Source organism: Ambystoma mexicanum, chromosome 13, assembly GCF_040938575.1.
Source record: "Ambystoma mexicanum isolate Mex_15411 chromosome 13, UKY_AmexF1_1, whole genome shotgun sequence".
Classification (NCBI taxonomy): domain Eukaryota; kingdom Metazoa; phylum Chordata; class Amphibia; order Caudata; family Ambystomatidae; genus Ambystoma; species Ambystoma mexicanum.
In genome coordinates this window covers 314,848,389-314,868,065 of record NC_090938.1, presented here as the reverse complement: position 1 = coordinate 314,868,065, position 19,677 = coordinate 314,848,389, and the positions used below count along the sequence as shown (strand labels likewise).

The 19,677-nt window shown below is 48.2% G+C and overlaps 2 protein-coding genes across 4 annotated transcripts in view; one reads left to right on the top strand and one right to left on the bottom strand.

Moving 5' to 3' along the window:
* SDR39U1 (short chain dehydrogenase/reductase family 39U member 1) overlaps positions 1-13,445 on the bottom strand; it is a 2,065,420-nt gene extending 2,051,975 nt beyond the window's left edge. Inside the window, exon 1 of one of the 2 annotated variants that reach the window (XM_069633774.1) lies at positions 11,273-13,445. Coding sequence is in view for 1 of the 2 variants with exons in the window: in XM_069633771.1 (XP_069489872.1) it covers positions 11,273-11,282 (10 nt within the window). In the remaining variant the exon portion in view is untranslated. The remainder of the gene's footprint in view (positions 1-11,272) is intronic. The other variant, XM_069633771.1, reaches the window with a different exon arrangement.
* Positions 1-19,677, top strand: part of EMC4 (ER membrane protein complex subunit 4) — a 619,623-nt gene that overhangs the window by 85,164 nt on the left and 514,782 nt on the right. The gene's annotated exons all lie outside the window — the stretch shown is intronic.

Genomic DNA, 19,677 nt, shown 5'->3' with positions numbered 1-19,677 from the left:
AGTCTATCCTAGTATAGACGGCATGCGGGGGAGAGTAGAATGAGTGTTCCCTGTTATCTGGGTGCTGCTCCCTCGATAAGTCTTAGAGCTTAAATTGTTGTGTTAGTGCAGTTAATAATTTTGCAGGTGGGGATGGGCGGGTGTGTTTGTTATCCGATCTATCCTTAAGGGGATCTATGGTGCAGTTATGGTACCCCGACCCGCCCCCATATCATGGTGCTATCTCTGAAAGAGCTGAGGCGTTTATACAGTGAGTGAAAGAAGACTGTGGCGTCGTGGTTGGGGGCGTAAGTGCTAATCAAGCAAACCTGTTTTCCTTCTATGGTGCCATGCGCCAAGGCCATCCTGCCTTCGTCGTCTGTTTTCGTGTTTATAAGTTTGAGGGGGATGGTCGGGTCAATCCAGATCAGGACCCCCCTGGCATAGGTGGAATATGTGGAGCCAATCAGCGTCCCTCTCCAAGTTTTGGCTAATGCATCTAGTTTACGTGCATCTAGGTGGGTCTCTTGTAGCAGGGCTATTCCGACCTTGTTTCGTTTTATGTGAGCGTGGATCTTGCGTTGCTTGACAAAACTGTTAATTCCTCTGAAATTCCATGTCATGATTCTGTTCTTGGCAGCCATGATGTTTGAAAACCCCAATGTCTTTGTGGGTGGCGGGTCCGGTGGCACTCATTCTGGTTTCGGTAGCCGTTTATGCCCTGGGTGGTCTTGTCGCAATTCCATTCGGTAACTTGTGTCAACTGCCATTTGCCCTCCCCCCACCAACTTTAAACTCCCAAATAACAAAATAAAATGTCCAGCGGGGTTTCCCCCATTATGACTATCCCCTTTCCCCTCCATTTGACTGTGTATTGGGCTTCTGGTGCCCTACCCAAACAACTTCTGGGGGCAGAAGAAGAGATCTGCTTCGTCTGCTCTCTTTTTAGGAGCAGACCATCCTCAGCGCGGCTCCTGTGAGTAATCATTCTTGCTGTGCTTAGATTCTGTTATTCGTGTGTGCTTAAAATTGGTGACTAGTCTGCCTGTGACCTCCGCAGGTGGTTCTTAGCGCGTGCTGCGCCCCTTTACTTCAAGGTCCTGTATCTGTTCTCCGTCCATCCATTCCCTGGATTCAGCCGGCGTATTGAACAGCAGCGCTCTTTTGTTGTGTAGCACTTTCAATCTCGCTGGATATAAGAGTATATAACATAGGTCTGCTTTTCGTGTAGATAAATTGTGCCCTCTTCATTTGGACTTGGAAAGTATAGTCGGGATATATGGCCATCTTTGCGGAGTCCCTTTGAATCTGGCCTCCCGATCTCGAAAAGGCCAGGATTGTTTCTCTGTCCCTCTAATTGAGCACTTTAGCTATCACTGGTCTGGGCGGCGCCCCCGGGGTGGTCGTTTAGCGAGGGATTGGTGCGCTCTTTCAATGGTAAAGCCTTGTGAGAGGTTCTGCGCTCCGATTTCTTGTATCAAAAGGTTCTTTACATAGTTAGTGGGATCGGTCCCCTCAATCCCCTCTGGCAGGCCCAGAATTATAACGTTGTTTTGGCGTGCTCGCCCTTCAGCTTCTTCAGCCCTATCTTCCAGGTGTTTCATTCTTTGCGCCAGTTCGTCGACATCTTTCAGAAGCTGTGTTTTGGCCTCCGTGTTTTCTCGGACCTGGGTTTCGAGCACTTCAGTCCTGCCGGCGATGGTGCGGACATCCTGCCGCAATAAGCTCAAGTCTATGGCCACTGCGTCGATTTTTGTTTTCCATCATTGTCTGGAGTGCCTTGCTGGCCTCTAGTATCTGTGTGTTGCCTGGTTCAGTCGTGGTAGCAGGAGTTTCGGGCAGCGCTGCCACTGTGCTTTTGGTGGTAGTTTCGGGTCTTGCTGGCCCCCCGGCCGCGAAGGTCTCCATGGTGGTCTGTTTTTTGTTTGGCCTTCGCCCCCAGTGTGGACATCGCACGAATGGCCCGAGGTTCAACCGGTTTCGAGGTGGGGCTTTATGTCCTCTGCGCAGCTGTTAAGCAGCGTAATTTCTTTGCGCTTGTTATGTGTGTCAGCGTGGTAAAGGCGCCAACCAGCGGAGTCTTAATAGCTCTGGGGTGCTGGGTGCTATACTATATGTCCTTTCCTGATCGAGTTATGTAGCACCGTGGCTCTCTGGTGTTGCCTCTGATCTGCCCTGTATTGTATGGTCTCTTATGGGCGGGTGGTCCTCGCCAGTGCCCAAGCTCACCACCCAACCAAGGCGCTGTCTTTCACACTCGCCCGTGCGTTTGCGGCGCGTGCTGCTGATGCTGGGGGTGACCCCTATTATGACTTAGGTGGGGTCCCGGTTCTGGCTAGGCTCCTGGGCTGCTCAACGCCGTGGAGTGGACATAACAGTCAAAGCACGTGCGCTTTCTGCCGGCTCGTTACATCTCCAGGCCTACTGTGCCTGTACTCCCCAGCCTCCGTGTGTGCTATGTCGCCTAACAGCGGGCCCCCGGCGGCCCAGGCACCAATGTTTCCACCTCCTCTGCGTGAGATGAGGGCCCGCGGGAGGGGGAAGTTTGCTCTGCCCTCCGGGCGCAGAGGTATAGCAGTCAAATTGGATCTCCTCCCTCCCGCTGGCTCCTCACCTCGTATTCGCTGCTCTGCCAGGCTCTTCCGTTTGCTTGCATGGAGTCCGAATCCCGCTCTGCTCCGCGGCGTTCTATTGCTTAGATCCTTCGGCTCTGTTGACTCTGCAGCCTACCTCCAGGGGGTAACCTCTCGCGGCCCGCTGTGGTGCAGCTGCCCTCGGGCTCGCTCACGCTGTCCAAGCTCTGCGTTCAGCAGTTGTGGTCCTGCACGTCTTCCGCTCGTTCTGTCCTTTCGTTCCGCTCAAGGCACTGTCTTCACACGGGGTGCTAGGACCGCCAGAGCCGTTCAGCTTCAGCTCTTCTGACACGGCAATCAGCCCCTCTCTGCCAGCGCCCGACTGTGCTCAGGATGCTCCGCCTGTCTTCCAGCTCATCCAGATCAGCTCGGCTCGGTGGATCAAGTCGATGTGCACATCGCCACTCCGTCCATTCCCACGGTGGGCGCCATTTTCCATCTGGCTCCCCAGCTCTGCGTTTCACAGTACCGCTTCTCAATCGGGTCTTTTTGGGGGCACGAAACTCAAGGTAGAGTTGCTCAAAGTCTTCAGCGATGGTTGCGGCGATTAAACAGATGTTTGGGGCATCGTTAAAGTGTATTTTGCCAGCATATCATGTTCACATCTAGCGGAGCTCGCCGGGTGTGCGTCCTTGCATGGCGGTTGGCCATGCCCCCCATCTTCAGAAACTTTATTCGTGCTCATCTTCCTGGAGAGGTTGTTCTTTTCGATTCTACTCCTCTTTTGGTAGAGGAAAAAGACAGGCCATACAAACAGGTAAAAGAAAGTCCCTCGTGGTGGACGAGGAAAAGGTGCAAAACCAGCCTCAGGAACAGCATCTTTTCCCTCGGCAGCTCCTGCAGCCGCCTCCAAGTTACTCTGAGGCCTTATCACACAAGACCCCAGTGGGAGACAGAATCGCACAGCATCTGAAAGAATGGCGGCGCATTACTTCAGATGCTTGGGCACTGGAGACAGCAGCTCAAGGTTACTGCCATCCCTTCCTAAAAAGACCTCAGGACCATCCACCTGGAGCCAATTCTACCAAGATTCCAGATCCGCTCCTTTTGCAGGAAATGATAACCCTGCTAGAGAAAGGTGCAATAGAACATGTACCTGTAGCGCAGAGGAACAAGGGTTGGTACTCCCCTTATTTTCTCATTCCAAAGAAGGACGGAGGTTTGAGACCCATCTTGGACTTGAGAAATTTCAACAACTTCTTCAGGAAGGACAAGTTCAAGAGGGTAACCCTTTCTCAGATCCTTCAGGTTTCCAACTCCAAGACTGGTTGGTATCATTGGATCTTCTTTCATGTGCCAATCCATCTCAAGCACAGAAAGTACCTGAGGTTCGCGGTTGGCGGTTCTCACTGTGCGTTTCGAGTTCTGCCATTCGGGCTGACCTCTGCCCCCAGGGTTTTCACCAAACTGATGGCGGTTGTGGCAGCGAGTCTCAAGAGACGGGGGTGATTCACGTCTACCCCTACCTGGACGATTGGTTGATCAGAGCGCGTTCTCCTGAACAAGCTCAAGATCATCTGTCAATCACCTGTGACTCCCTTCACAGACTGGGCTTCTCCCTCAATTACAAGAAGTCCCACATGATACCATCCCAAAAGCTCCAGCTTATCGGAGCAGTCCTGGATACTTCCTTGTGCAAAGCCTAGCCTCCCCAGGTGTGAGCTTTCCACATTCTGCAGATGGTGGTAAAGTTCCAAAATGCCCAACATCTGCCGGCCTTTGATTTTTCTGAGGTTGCTCGGTCTCATGGCATCCTGCATCTTTCTTGTGCTAGAGGCCTGATTGAGCATGAGATTGTTAGGGAGAATTCTCATTCTATGGCTAATTTCCTTTACCTATAGAGTTCCCCAGCAGCTTTGCTGGATTTGAAGGGTTTATTTCTTTTTTACCTGCTAAGAGTGAGACTCTTTTTCCACTCTTAGGCATTTTTGCTATGTGTGTTCTAGGCTATTTTTGTGTTTAATGCCTATGGGACTTTCTCTCACCCATAGGAACCATCTTTATGCACGTGTTACACAGCACCCTCAGTGCAGTGACACTGGGGTGTCGTAGCGACCCCCAAACATACCCTGGGACTGACTACTGTCTCCCAGGGCATGTAAAGTCCCCATTGACTTTAGTAGTCAAATCTTAAAAACTTAACCAGTCCAACCCATCTTACTATGGAGATACTGGAAGGGGTTAATAGTTTTTCCCTTGTTTTCATTTTCGGGGGGGTACCTCACAGTCCAGCTCTCTAAACTTTCTGGCTGGTGGCAGGGGTTACTACCAAAAATATTCAACCGCAAATATTTTCCTATGGGATTTTTACTGACAGCCTCTAACATGCCGCCGGTTTATTTTATTATTAACTTTACTCTGGTAGGTTTTAATTGCCAGAACTTTGATATAAATTCTTTCTCGTGTTTTACTCTAAACTCCTAACCCAGGTCAGGGATCCTTTGCTCGCTCTTTTGGTGGGCTTCTGCCAAGAAGCCCTCCTTTCGGCGCCTCTGAGTCTGAGGTGGGTTTGTTGTTTGGGAGGGGGAGCAGAACCCCTGGACAGAGTTGCCGCAGCAACTCCGGTCGCACTCTAACCTGATAGGCTGGAGGGTCTCCCGCCAAGAAGACCACTCCACTATGTGAGTGACAGCTAGGCTGTATGAATGGGTCTCTTTGTGCATAAAAGCAGGGTTCTGGGGACTGGAAGAGCAAGACGTCGCCACTGGAACTACGGAACTGAAGGGGAGAGAAGCCATAGACATCTTCAGCATCTACACCACTGGTGAAGCCCTGCTGGATCGTCTCACCACTTTTCTTCCACACGACGAGAGGAGATCTTCATCGAAAGAGCTCCCTTCCCTTGAGCTGGTGGGGAACAACCAGTTCACCCATCGCTCCTCCGGACCTGCCTTGAATGAATCGACAGTGCCCAGCACTTGGAGACCGGATAGCCAGGCAGCTATCGAGCCGGACCGCGATTAAAAGGAGCGTACCTTTTTTAAACTTCATTTGGCAGCACTGTGGCTGGTTTCATCCCTGGGTAGTGCAGTGACTCAAACCTTCCTCCACGACAAGAGCCTCTCTTCCTCTGCTGGATCCCTCGAACTGCAGGAACTACCAGGAACAACCGTCACCGCAGGAGCCACTTCTTTATGTTTAAGGTACATTGTTCCGCCAGGCCTCCCTTTCCCTGTGGTAGAGCTAAAGGTGTTTTAAATCCTTTATCTACTTGTTGGGTTGGCCGCCCTCTCTCAACATTGTCTTTCGCCTCGCATCTACCTTTTCAATATTCGTTTACCAAAGACTTGACTGCAGCTACAAGAACATTTTGGCTCCTAAGCTCTTGGTCCTGTACCACTGACTCTGGCCTATTGACTCTGGCTGATTTGTTAGATCTGCTCTCACTAGATTGATTTGCAATAAGAACTGTGTTGATGCACCTGAATCTTCTAAACCCCTCTTCCTTCCTAATGTTTTAACTTGTGGAGTGCCATTTTGCTCAGTTTTGATTCACTTATCTTTCTGCTAAAGTGTCACTGTGCATTACTTGTTCACAAAATTTCAGGGAAGTGTTACTGGGGGTGTCTGAAGATATTTCGGTTTAACTTGTGCTCTCCCTCCCTTTCGTTAAATTGATAGGGTGCCATTTGTAGTTGGTTTTCACTGTGCCGTTTTGCTCAGTTTTCACTCTACCACAAACTTGTCTACAATTGAATAGGGAGTTGTATATACTTTTCCATGATTTAACTTACTTCATCAACTATGATTTATGTGTTGAACTGGATGTGTATAGAATAAATATATTCTCTTTTTGATACAAAGCTTTGGTCAGTGTTTCCTTGTACCATAGTACTGTGATACCTAGTGTGTAAACCCTGAATACTGCTCATCTTCCTCTTGAGATAAGTCTGACTGCTCAGCCACAGCTACCAACTAAATCTTTGTGTTACAGACTGATACCAAAGGGGATTTATTGCTCTCACTTGTAGTCCTAATCTGGTGTAGTGCTCCCTGAGGGAACTGCACTGGATTCTGCCTAACAGAGATCCCTTCAATGGGCTCTCAGGACTCAGTGGTCCCAATATCGGGGAATATGTCGGATCTTCTGCAAGTTCCAAGCACAGTGGCTCAAGACCTTCTTTGGTGGGCTTGCAATGACAACATTCTCAAGGGAGAATCTTTTTGGCAACCATGGCCGGAGATAACTGTAGTGATGGACGCCTCACTAACAGGGTGGGGAGCCCACACCAACGATCTGACAATCGGCGGTTGTTGGTCTCCATCGGAGTCCAAACTACACATCCACCTCTAGGAGCTGAGGGCAATCAGACTAGCACTGATGTCCTTCCTGCCCTCTGTACAGGCATAGAATGCCTTGATAATGACGGACAACACAGTGGCCATGTACTACCTCCACAAGAGAGTAGGGTCACTACCACTGTGCAGAGAGGCAATGCAGCTCTGGTTTTGGGCAATATGAGGGGGAATCGTTATCGGCAGTTCACCTAGCTGTTGAGCAGAACACAGCGGCAGGTGCTCTGAGCAGGCAGAACAGTGTCCCACAAGTGGGAACTAGCTCAGGAAGTCCTTCAAGAGATCTTCACCCTTTGGGGAACCCCTCAAGTGGATCCGTTCGCGACCAAGGTCAACCGGAAGTGTGAACAGTACTGCTCAATGGAATTTCCTCTGAGAGGAGCTCTAGGAGACACGTTTGTGGTGGACTGGGAGTTTCCACTTCTGTACGCGTTTACGCCAGTCTCTGTGATTCCTCATGTAATCAGGAGGTTGAGAAAGTTCAGGAGAACCATGATCCTAATTGACCCAGATTGGGCCAGGAGGACGTGGAACCCGGACCTTCTGGACATGTTCATCTGCCCTCCAATACGTCTTCCATTCAGAGACGATCTTCTCTCGCAAGAGGAAGGGTGGGTTCTACATCCAGAGGTCAAGACACTGCACCTTCACACATGGTTTCTGAGATGTTGAGATGCAAGAATTGGGATCTTTCAGATGACGTAATGGAGATTTTGCTTTCGGCCAGAAGGCCAGCAACTAAATCCCTGTACCGGTGTCGTTGGAATAAATTCAGTAACTGGTGCAGGGAGAAGGATGTGGACCCTTTTTTCAATGTGGCACCCCAATGATGCTTTCTTTCCTATTGCATCTAGCCAATCTGGGGCTCCAGATCGGAACAATTAAAGGCTATCCGGCTGCGCTGTCTATTTTCAAGCACTCCTCGGACGAGGTTTCCTACTTCAAAATTCCATTAATCATTCAATTCCTCAAAGGGCTCACTAATGTGTACCCTCCTCCCCTTTTCATGTCCCGACTTGGGATTTAAATCTTGTACTTAAGTTTCTAACTAGTATACCTTTTCAGACCCTCCCAGCTAATAGCGATTTTGCGATCCTGCAAAATGCAGCGAAAACGGCCGTTTTGTGCCAAAACATCATCTTTTAAAAAAACAAAAAATAAGAACTACTGTTTAAAAAAAACACTCAGGGTGCCAGGTTTTCTAAACTTTTTTTACGCAAGAAATGAAATGCGCTAACATCTCATTTGCGCCTAAAAAAAGAGCAGCCCAATCCACAAGGGACACCTGAATGGGCACATTTTATATGCATGCCCATTCAGATGGCCTTTTTCACCTCCTTGAGCAAATCAGGGAGCGTTTCTGCCAATTTAAAAGTGCATCCCATATTTCCAAGCAAGATGCACTTTTAAATGTGCAGAAATTGTAGGCAACCCTACGCGCACGGGATGTGGTGGTAGAACTGCATGACTGGGTCATTCCTGACCCTGTCATGCATTTCTTTTAAGGTCTGAACCGCTGAGGTGTTGTGTGCATTTCTGTTCCTCAAACAGGATAAAAAATAATTTTTTGGGTCGCATTTTACAGTGGCAGGCTCCTGAAGGGCCTGTCCCTGTGAAAGGTGCTCGGAGCTTGCAGAGCACTGCTGGGACAGCGCTCCTATTTAAGGTACCTATTTCAAACAGTACCATTCGAGAGATATATATAATTATTATTTTTTTTCTGAAGTGCAAATCAATTTGCGGCGAAATTGACTACGGTCAATTCCGCTGCAAATAATTACACTTCAGTCAAACAACCCATAACCCTATTCAAGGCAGCTGTCCAGCGCACAATTTATGCTACAGCTCAAGCCTGTGGAAATGCGCCGGTCACCTTTTGAGAATAAGGTAACCTGCTCATTTCCACAAATGGGTTGTCCAAAATTAGCACATACTCGGATCTATTTTTAAATGCCCCTTTTTTTTTTTAGGAACTGGGTCAAAAATCTACATTAAAAAATGGTCACACTATGAGAGGGAAAGGAGAGAGTGGGAGACTGATGGGTGAGATGTGAAGTGATAGGCAAGAAAACAGAGGCAGAGCAGTGGGTCAGAGGAGGAAGCGGTGCACAAGAGAGCAGAGGAAGCAGTGATGCGGTGGCCCAGAAATCTGAGGGCGAGAAGAGAGCGTGTGGTCAGTAAGCCAGAAAGCCGAGAGGAAGCGGTTGGCCGGAAAGAGGCAGTGAGCTGCAGATTGGGGGAAAAGGATGAGGCAAGAGTGCGATAGAATGGGAGAAAGGATGCAAGATGCAGAAGCAGCACAAAAGAATGAAGGACTGTATATTGCAGGAGGAATTGTAGAGTGTAAGGTGTGAGTTGGGAGTACGATTTGGAGTGTTGCAGGGGCTGGGGAGTGCAAATTGTGACTTGACAGTGTGACTTAGCACGTGCGTATTTGAATGACCGAGTGAGAGGTTCAGGAATGCAAATTGTGATGGGGAGTTGGTGAGAGGTGTGTGGGTGTTTGGGGATTGGAGAACATGGAAGGGGAATATTTTCAGCATTACAACTGATGATGATCAATTTAGTTAATACTATTAAATAGGCATGCACATTAAACCAAAAATATAGCCAAATCAAACACTGTTCTGCCAAGCCAGAGACATCTGGGACTCTTCCTATTAAATTAATACAAAAGATACATAATCATGATAGCCTGGCTCTCTTCGAGCCTTGCACTCTGCCTCTTTCCTGCAATGTGGCAATCTTACATCTTACAAAATGTCCCGCAAAAATGCAGCAATAAATAAAGGTTTGTGCCGCAAAATTTGCCATTTCATGGAGCTAAATGCTGGAAGGTATGCCTTTTGAGCCTTTACATTACTGTCCCTTGAGGCTTCTAAAATTAAAAACTGTCCTCCTTGTGGCCTTACCATCAGCCCACAGGGTTAGTGAGTTGCAGGCTCCCTCACACAAACCTCCGTACACTACTTCTCACAAAGACAAAGTGGTACTTAACGTTAAAACTTCTGTTTTACCAAAAGTAGTTTCTGACTTTCACTTGTCACAAAAAACCATACTACCAACGTTCTACCCTCCTCATTTGGGCAAAGAGGAGATGTTTCATAGACTGGACTCAAAAATGGCTCTCAGTTTTTATAGATCAAGAATGTCAAAACTGCGTCAGGATGACCAACTTTTTGTGGGTTATACTGGCCATAAATTGGGATTGACTGTGACAAAACGGACCATATCCCGCTGGATCATTTTGGCTATAGTTGAGTGCTACAGATTGGTGGGAAAGGACCCGCCAGATGGGCTTCGAACCCATTCCACTAGGGGTATGGCTACTTCCGCGGCTCTTTAGAGGGTAGTCCCTGTAGCGGATATTTGTTCAGCCGCAACATGGGCATCAATGCATACCTTCATCAAGCATTACTGCTTAGATGCAGCTTCTTCCAATGAAGGATTATTTACCAAGGCGGTACTCCCTTCCGTCCATGAGAAAAATAATTAGTACTCCCACCTCCAAAATTACCATTGCTATGGGAGTCTATCGTAAGATGAGGAATACGTGGGAAGAAGCAATCCATTCGAAGAACAAGTTACTTACCAACTCTAACGTTCTTTCGACTGGATGTTCCTCCCACGTATTACTCATCGCCTCTCCCATCCTACGCCGCAGTACAGTTTGCATTATTTACACTTCCCTCTCACGAAGGTTTTATCAGTCAAGAGGCACAGCAGTCATGGGATTAGGGCATAGTGTTTACAAGGCATAATTCCCTGTTTAATAGCATACTGTGCACCACCACCATCCTTCCCTCCTCGTCCTTGTTGAAGTCCAGCTGCTGGAAGGCGACTGTAGGAGCTATCCACACCAGGACACCCTCTAGCGTATACTGAAAACGTTGAGCCATACATTTTCCCTCCCCATTTTCTGGCAATCACTGCCTGCTTTTCTGCTGTGAGGTGCGTTTCCTGTAGCATTGCTGTTTGTGTCCCCTTCCTTTTCAAGTATGCCTGTACCTGCAGTCTCTTTTTATGTAGTAGTTCAGTCCCCTGACATTCCAGGTGACCACGCCTGTGCCATTAACTCGCATCCCGTTTGCTCACCCTTTTCCCCTGCTGGTCGCCCGGTCGTCAATGCAGACCCTGCCCCTCTGTGTATATCTCTTGCCCAGAAGGGAGTTTATATTTACTTCACCCATAGAGCATTCTGGCATCTCCCTGTTGCCCATACTTCCGTCATACCTTTAACATTGCGCATGTCTGAGTTAGACCACTAGTTACCAATACAACCCCCTTTAGTGGACCATTCATCCAGGTCGTCTCCAAAAAACGACTTGTCAACAATAACCTTTTATAAACTGTGGATAACTTGCCTTGCCACATGCTCTGGTGCAGCCACTTCCCCCACCTCCCCTGCCTTGGGTGGCGTGCAGCAGCTCATTGCCTCCGACAGGCGTCTACTTCCCAAGTCGGGGAGTCGGATAGCCATCCATGGAGGCAGCAGTCTGGACGCTGCTGTCTCAGTCCGGTGTTTCCAATGTGAGACTCCTGCCTTGATGTGTCAATTGTCGTTTGTGGCTGTACTTTGGACTTTCAGATAGCGCCTGGGTCTTACTCGCTATGCTATGGCAGTTACGCTTGAGGATCCTTCATTGTTCCTGCCAGGCAGTTGTGGAAGTCCTTGTTTGTCCATCCAAGAATGTGCCTCCTGCATATTCTCAAAGAATTGTAATCTACTCTTATGCAGGACTTTTATCTTGGCCGGATATATTAACGGATTAAGGCAAATGGTAAAATACCAGTATTTAAGCCCCTCTACAAGGTAAGGAAGTAACCTGTTTTGTGGAACCCAGGGCACTGACAATTGGGTGACACAACTCCTCTTCCCAAGGGTCAGATACCTGGAGGAGACGAGTATGGTATTAGTAGTACTGGATTGGGATTCAATAGCTAACCGAAAAGGGACAAACCTAACAAAAGGGGAGATTAGTAGGGAACTAAAACCGACCGGCACGAGGGACGCACTAGGTCCGGGGTGGTGCACCCGAAGTCAGCAGAGCGTCCAGGTGTTAGTGCACCGAGGATCCTAAGTGGATGGTAGTCTGAAGTATTCCCACGCAGGAGGCAAAATGCAATGCAAGAACAGCAAGGTGCAGTAGTCGCAAGACTACTGTAGTCCAACAGCCACCACTATTGAATGTGCAGACAAGCGAATGACTGTAGCAGCAAGACAGTGTATTAGCAGAAACGGCAGACGGAAATAATCAGTTCAGAAGTTGGTAATGGTAACAGATGAGGGACTGTGGGTAAGACCGGCAGACCAGTAACACACACAGGGTGAGGCTTTAGGCAGTCCTTGAAGAAACAGAGGTCGGTAACCGGGCAGGCAAGTAAAGGACCGTGGACGAGGCTGTAGGCAGTCCGTGAAATGAGCAGGGATCAGCAACAACGCAGGCAATCAAGGCACAGAGGGGAAGCTAATGCAGTCCCGGGACGTAAAACGGTTCCATGATTCCAAGAACAGCAGTGATTGAAAACGAAGAATCCAACGAGAGTTGCTTTCATTAATCAGGAGCAGCGAACGGTGCGTCTGTGCGCTTAATATGCAGAACAGAGGGGGTGGAGCCCGGTGCGCTGCACAGCTGACAGGGCACATGACTGCTTGAATTGGCGCTGTGTTTCATGATCAAACCCTGCCTCGCAACGGGGAGTGCTGCTACTGAGTGTTTCCATGGCAACTGCCAATGCCTGAGAAACTGGGCAGCCCAACCTTTAACAATCCTGGATGCAGGCGCTTTCTTTCTAGCCAACACATTCCACGAACGGGAACGACATCTCGGAATCGTAACACTGCCTCGCGAGGCTCGACCAGCTTGGTTGGCGCTGCTGCTTCAATTTGTGCTGGAGCCTTATCTCAGGCTGAAGTGAGCGTGTGTGCGTCGTTCTGTGCTCAAGCGCCTCCTTGCAGGCGCAGTCACAACTCTCTGCGGTGGTTTGCCTCCTTGTAACGCTTCCTCCTCCGGGTACTACACGATTCACGGCCTACCCTTCACTTCACGTGTGCTTTTTCTTCCCAACTGTTGGTTTACTGCGCCCTCCTGCCACGTAGGTTTGTGCTTTCCAGGCTGCCCGTTCCATTGCAGGGTAATCCGTCCCCCCCGCTTGTTGCCTCTCGCTGGTCTCTGACTCAGTGCACCCCTTACCTCAGTCTCCTCTGGGCGCTCCCCCTGCAGTCCTGCCTTAGCCCTTTCCTGTTCCCATGCGTCCGCGGACTCCCGTTCCCCGGGGTCTCAATCATGCTGCGCTTCACTACCAGCTGCTTCTCCAATTCCCTCTTCTGGAACGCCACTCCAGCTGATCGTCTTCTCCGCTTCTGCCCGGCCGCGGGCTCAGGCCGCTAGGGTCTCGGCAGTGCAGGTCGCCATCATTTGTACCATGCACTTTAATTGTTCAGAGGGCTGTAACGCCAATGATCCTCTGCTGTCTGTGCTAGGACTGTCAAGGGACGTTCCAGAATCGCTGAGAGACCTTTCCTTGTATTTTGTTCGCAAAATCAGACGCTGCCAAGGATCGTTTACAGGATCCAACAGGAGCTCGCTTTCTTTGCTGCCTCACTCCATGGAAGTTGGCCACATCCCACCAAAAAGCTATCCTTATGTCCAAAATGGTCTATCCTGACTCCCACTAGAAACAAAACAATAGTGAGAAGGGAAAATGTCTTTAACCTGATGTTCGCTAATAGTGTTCTTGAAATAAAAATAGAACATTTCCAACGAAATATTCTCCAAGATGAAAAGACCGTGATTCCGGAGGGTGATTCCTTCCCCTGCATTCTTCAAGGTATGGGGTCTCTGATCTAATAGTTCTTTGTCTTTGTTGGCACTTGCTGCTTTGCAATCTGCCTGATGTACTGCCCTGCCAGGATTCTTTGTACACGCCCAACTGTCTGATAGGTTCAACAAAACTTTGTCCTTTCTGGGTAGTTTTGCCATCTTCCTTTTATACTCCCCTGCTAGGACTCTCAACTGCCTGGTGTACTCTCCTGCTAGAACTTATCTTGCTTTCATATATTTGTTACCGTTCTGTCGTGACTCACCTGCTCTCGACAAGGCTTTGATTCACATGCTGACCTAGTGCTCTCCTGCAGCAATGGTGCATTCCATGGTGCCTCACACAGAGCGTAATGGGCTGTGCCACAACATTTACGGCACATGGCAGCCTACGGTACTACAATTCTGTTTCCGAGAGCTAGTGCACGTTACGTTGCGAAGGTCCTGCCTCACGCCGCTACCTGGAAGCCCTCTAGACTCTGCAAGGCTTTGTATTTATTCAGAGACAAAGAAAGTGTGTGGTGCTCCTTATGTGTTACTTGCAATGAGTATTGTTCCTATGTCTGTTTTCTGTGCTTCGATTCCACTTTTTGACCCATTTTTGTGTCCAGGATTGCTCACTCTTACTCCTTGCCTGCTGTGACGTCTGGTTTGCTTCTGGGCTGATTTACTGGCTTTTGTGACCTACTCCTTTGTTTCCCGGATTGTGTAGCTTCACCCGAACCGCTATGACGGCTGGACGTAACTTTTGGATTCTTTTGTTTTTCCTCATGTATTCCTGTTGGAAAGGTATCTGCCCTTTGCTGTTTTTTTTGTGTTGTTTTTATTCTTTTTTTTCTTCTTCTGCAGTTCTTATTCCTCGAACTTTTGTGCTTTTGGTATTTCCTGATTTATCTTCTAAAGGACTTTGGCCATTTAAAAAAAAAAAAGAAATGTGTTGTGGTTCTTCGCCATACAATGGATTATTATTGGATTTTTCTGGAATCCCTCAATGTTAGGCAGAAACCTGTGCAGTTCCCTTAGGGACCACTTCAAAAAGTTTAGGACTACAGGAGTTAGCAGCAAACCCAATTGGTAGCAGTCTGCAACACCCAGATTTACTTGGAAGCTGTGGCTGAGCAGTCAGACGTCTCTGAAGAAGAGTTAGGCAGTATACAGAGCGTACACAATAAGGCAGGTAAACACAGAATAAGCAAACACTGACCAGTGCTTTGGTGTAAACTATATATAATTATTTAAAAACACATCTAAGAAAACACACTGGCACTAATCTCAAAACAGTCACTAAAGTATATACACTCCCTTAAAAGAATATTAGACAAGTCTTAAGTAAAGCCCCACTTATTTTTGGACAGTGGTGAGCGCTTAACGCAGATGGCACTCTAATAATTCGGTTTCAAAGGGAGAGAAAGGCAGAGCATAAATTGAAACAGGTCCCAACACTTTTAAAATAACACAGCAAGGAAGGAAGGCAGAATCAAACCGTGAAGTTGGAGTTCAGAAATCCGGATCCACTTTAAGAGGATCAGAACGAAATGTGTCCAAGGTCACACGGTTGAAAAGTGCACAAAAGTCTCAAAGGTTCAGAAAGAAGTTGGACCAAAAGAAAGGGACCAGTTAGATGGTCAAGAGGCCAGCCCAGTCTAGAAGGTTAAGGATTTACTGTCACCTTGTAGCAATCTATAGAAAGGGAGGCCAGGCGGACACAGTACCTTGAAATGGTGAGAACACTCCAGCGGGGGCAGTTGTTCCTGGCAGCGGTTGCGAGTCGGTGCTTCGTCCGGCAGAAGAGAAGATCTCGGCGGCGAGGAATGCAGGAGGTCGTTGTGCTGCCAGCGAAGAAACCAGCCGTGGAGTTTCTCGATTAAAAGGAGTGGTCCTTTCTTTCGTGGTTCACTGGTAAATAGCTATCCCGTTTCCCGGGGATTCTTGGCACGGGCAATTCGACCACTAGACGTCCTGGTAGGCGAAAAAGGAAAGCGAACTGGTTGTCCCCACCAGCTCAAGGGGAAGACACTCTCCGGCAAGAAGATCTCCTCTGTCGTCGGGAAGTGGTGAGATTGTTCAGCAGGGCTCCACCGGTGGTGTCGTCGTTGAAGGTCGGCTCAGCTTCTCCCTCTTTGGATTCTCAGGTCCTGTGGCGACTTCTGAAGTTCCAGTCCCAAAAGCCCTGCTTTTATGCAAGAAACCCCCATTAATTCAGCCTACCTGTCAATCAAACATGCTAAGCTCACCACTTGGGCCAATCACACAAGAGTGCGACTTGAGTTGCCACGGCAACTCAGACCAGGGTGCCTAAACCCCCTCCGACACCCCCTGTGGTACCCAGACAGAGTGGCACCACTTTTGGAGGCTTCTGTGGAGAAGCCCGCCAAAAAGTGGAACAAAGGGCTCGACTTGGGTTGGAGTCACAGAAGAGAACACAAACGCCATTTTAGAATAGAGTTCTGGCAAAAAATACCAGCCGGTGAATTAATATTAAATAAATAACCTGGCGGTATGTTCGAGGCTATAGGAATTAAATAATTAAAGTTGGTAGCCTCGAACAATGGGAAAATCCCATAGAGATCTATTTGCGGTCGAATATAAAAAGTAGTATCCACTGCCCCCAGCAAAAACTTGATCAGGGGGGACGGAGACGTGCCCCCTCGACTAACAGACCTAGGGGCAATCGAATTGCCCTGACCAGTACGTCCACAATATGATGGTTTGTACTGGTTTCTGTTCATAATTTGGAGCTAGTAAAGCCAATGGTGACTTTACATGCCCTGGGAGACAGTAGTCAGTCCCAGGGTATGGAGTCTCTGGTGGGGTGTCACTATGACACCCCTGTGTTACTGCACTGAGGGTGCTGTGTAACACACATAGTAAAAACACATGAGACCCTATGGAGTAAAAGACCCCATAGCCCATAAAACACATTAACAGTCAAAGGAACCCCTCAAATCATGTCCAAGAGTGTGAGGAAAAGAGACTCACTCTTGGCAGGAGAAAAAAAACAAACTCCAGAAATCCAGCAAAGCTGCTGGGGGACTCACTAGGTTAGGAAATTCAGCCTAAACAGAGAATTCTCCCTAACACTCAAGAACTGAATATTAATTATCCCAACGTGTGTATCCCATTAGTTTGCGCCCTTGTGTCGTAGGGGTCAGGGTTATCCTTTAAGAACCTTCTGTGTTCTCTATTCCTGTGACTAAGCTGCCTGAAGAATTACTTCATCATTGGTACATTGGTAGGAGTAGACTGTCTTATTAGGTTTACTGGCATAGATAATCAGAAAACGGGGAGGAGTTGGGTACAAGGGAGAGGGTGGTGGTTCTTCTTGCCAACCTATCATGCAAACATACTACTGAATTAGTTTGCTTTTATTTCTTCCCTCTAGGACTGCTGGTTGCCCATGCCTTTTCACCTGAGCCCCTAACCTGTCAGGTTTTGTTTTTCTCTGCAGGCTGTACTCTTGGGGGGGGGGGGCGGGGGGAGACTCCCATCTAGTCTTTCTATTTTGATGAATGGGGTTATCTGAATGAAGACTTCACTTTTCTGGTTTTGGTATTTTTATCTGTTTAAATGTTTCTGAACTTTCCCTACATCTGCACTCCTGTGGTAGTCAGGTTCTCGCTTGTACTGTGCCTTCTTGACTCAAACAATATTCTTATTGTTTTGTGAAAAGTCAGACAAATCTGCCTTTGGCCTAGCCCTGCGTGGGCGTCCATGTATCAGTCTCAGACAATCTCCTAGGGGGGTGTGGATCACTATGCCCCCCCCCCCCGCTCTCTTGTATCTCAGGGCCTTTGGGCACTGTGTTACTCCTAGATTACTCCTCTCTTACTCCAATGGACACATTAACGTAAGACACAAAAAAACAAAACACATGAATCGATTCAACAGTTGGGAAGAAAAAGGACACGTGAAGTGAAGGGTAGGCCGTGAATCCTGTAGTACCTGGAGATGGAAGCATTAAAAGAGGGCAAACCACCGCAGAGAGTAGTGACTGCGCTTGCAAGGAGGCGCTTGAGCACAGAACGACGCACACACGCTCACTTCAGCCTGAGATAAGGCGCCAGCACAAATTGATGCAGCAGCGCCAACCAAGCTGGTCGAGCCTCGCGAGGCAGTGTTACGATTCTGAGATGTTCCCGTTCGTGGAATGTGTTGACTAGAAAGAAAGCGCCCGCATCCAGGATTGTTAAAGGTTGGGCTGCCCAGTTTCTCAGGTATTGGCAGTTGCCATGGAAACACTCATGCAAATCTCGAATTTGCACCTTTTATGCTTTTGGTGCAAATCTACCAGCAATGCAATAACTATAAGCCTTAAAGGCTTCTAATGCAAGCAGTCTAATAGGAATTCCATTCCTCTCCGTTCCACACCATACTTCGCACTCTCTCTCTAAGACAAACCCTGTCTGATTACCCCATCTATAGCTCCGTGTGAGTGTCTGTTCTAATTCCCCATGTACGTGTCTTATTCAGCAATACTCCCCTTCTTCCTCTGTGTTGCTCTGTCTCTCATCTCCCGCTAACTCTGCAGCCAGCAAGCCAGTCAGGGCCAGGCCTCTCTCTCTGCCAGATCACTGCCAGATCTCATCAGCTTTGCTCAGAATGCTTCCCCAATGCTCCCTTGATCTCGTAGTCAGCCAAACGTCTCTCGATCTCTCAATCTCTGAGAGCAGCTGCATCCAAAACTCCATCTCCAACAACTAGAAACTCCCAAAACCTCACCTCTCATACTGTTCAATGAGGTATACATATCCATGGTTACACTCGTTCTCTCCAAGCTAAAATGCCTCTCTCTCTCTCGCTCTCTCTCTCTCTCTCTCTCTCTCTCTCTCTCTCTCTCCCTCTCTCTGTCAGCATTTCTAAATATGAGCAGTGCCTAAATGTCTGTGATGCATGTACTGTACTTTTCAATCACTGCGTGTTCTGGTCAACGTGACATTTTCTACATATCTATACCATATCTCCTGTCTGCGGTACAAAATACCATCTCCTCATATTTCTCCATTCAAATCCCTCTATCCCTCTTCTGCATGTCTCTGCCTACACAGCTGTCCCTCCATGGCGCTGCCTACCCCCACCTTCTCTGTCTGCGAAGCACCAGCCAAGGGCCTGATAAAGCCTCCTCCTCCGTGTCTCTGCTAAGGCAAAGGTGACCTCTTATCAACCAAACTGTTTACGCTTTCCTGTACACTGTAACTCATAACTTCCCGCACTCTGCGGCTCTTCTGTGTGTCTCATTGGAATGGCTTCATGCTTTCTCTATTCTCGAATGTAGTGCCTAACACATTCATTCATACCAAGCACTATACTCAAAGCTCAATGCATAGTGCACACTCAATGCGTGTCTCTCTACATGCATACTTGACAACATATCTCTACAAATATAACCTGTCTCTACAAATATAACGTGTCTCTATATGCACTTCAAATATAACAGGCCTCATTCCATAACGCATTGCAAATGCATACAAAGTGGCAGAATAATGAGGATAGTCTAATGTTACTACTTCATGTCACTACTAATTAGTACTAATCAGAATGTATGATGGATAACTGGATCCCTAAATGGGTATTGATTCCATAATGATAACAAACCAGGCTTCTCCATACTATCAGGTTTTGCAGTTTCTCTCTTCGCATCTTCATGACATGCAAACCCTTTTTGGCATGGTTGCCGAAAATCCCAAGGGTCCCCACTTTGCTTGGGCTGAATCTCACCGGCTCTGTGCAGGGTCTTCAGTTCTGTTCGCGCTTATGTGGTATGACTCTGCCGCTCTGGGTTACTCGGTCTCTCTGGCTTTTCTCCCGGCTCAGCTCCTGCACGCCCACTTCGCTTCTTGTACCGTTAATGATAGCGCTGCTCCTCCATCTTCCGAACGTCCAGGAATCATCTCGTGGTTTCGGGCATCGCCATGCTCGTGGACCGTTTATTTCCTTTTCTGATGGTGAGG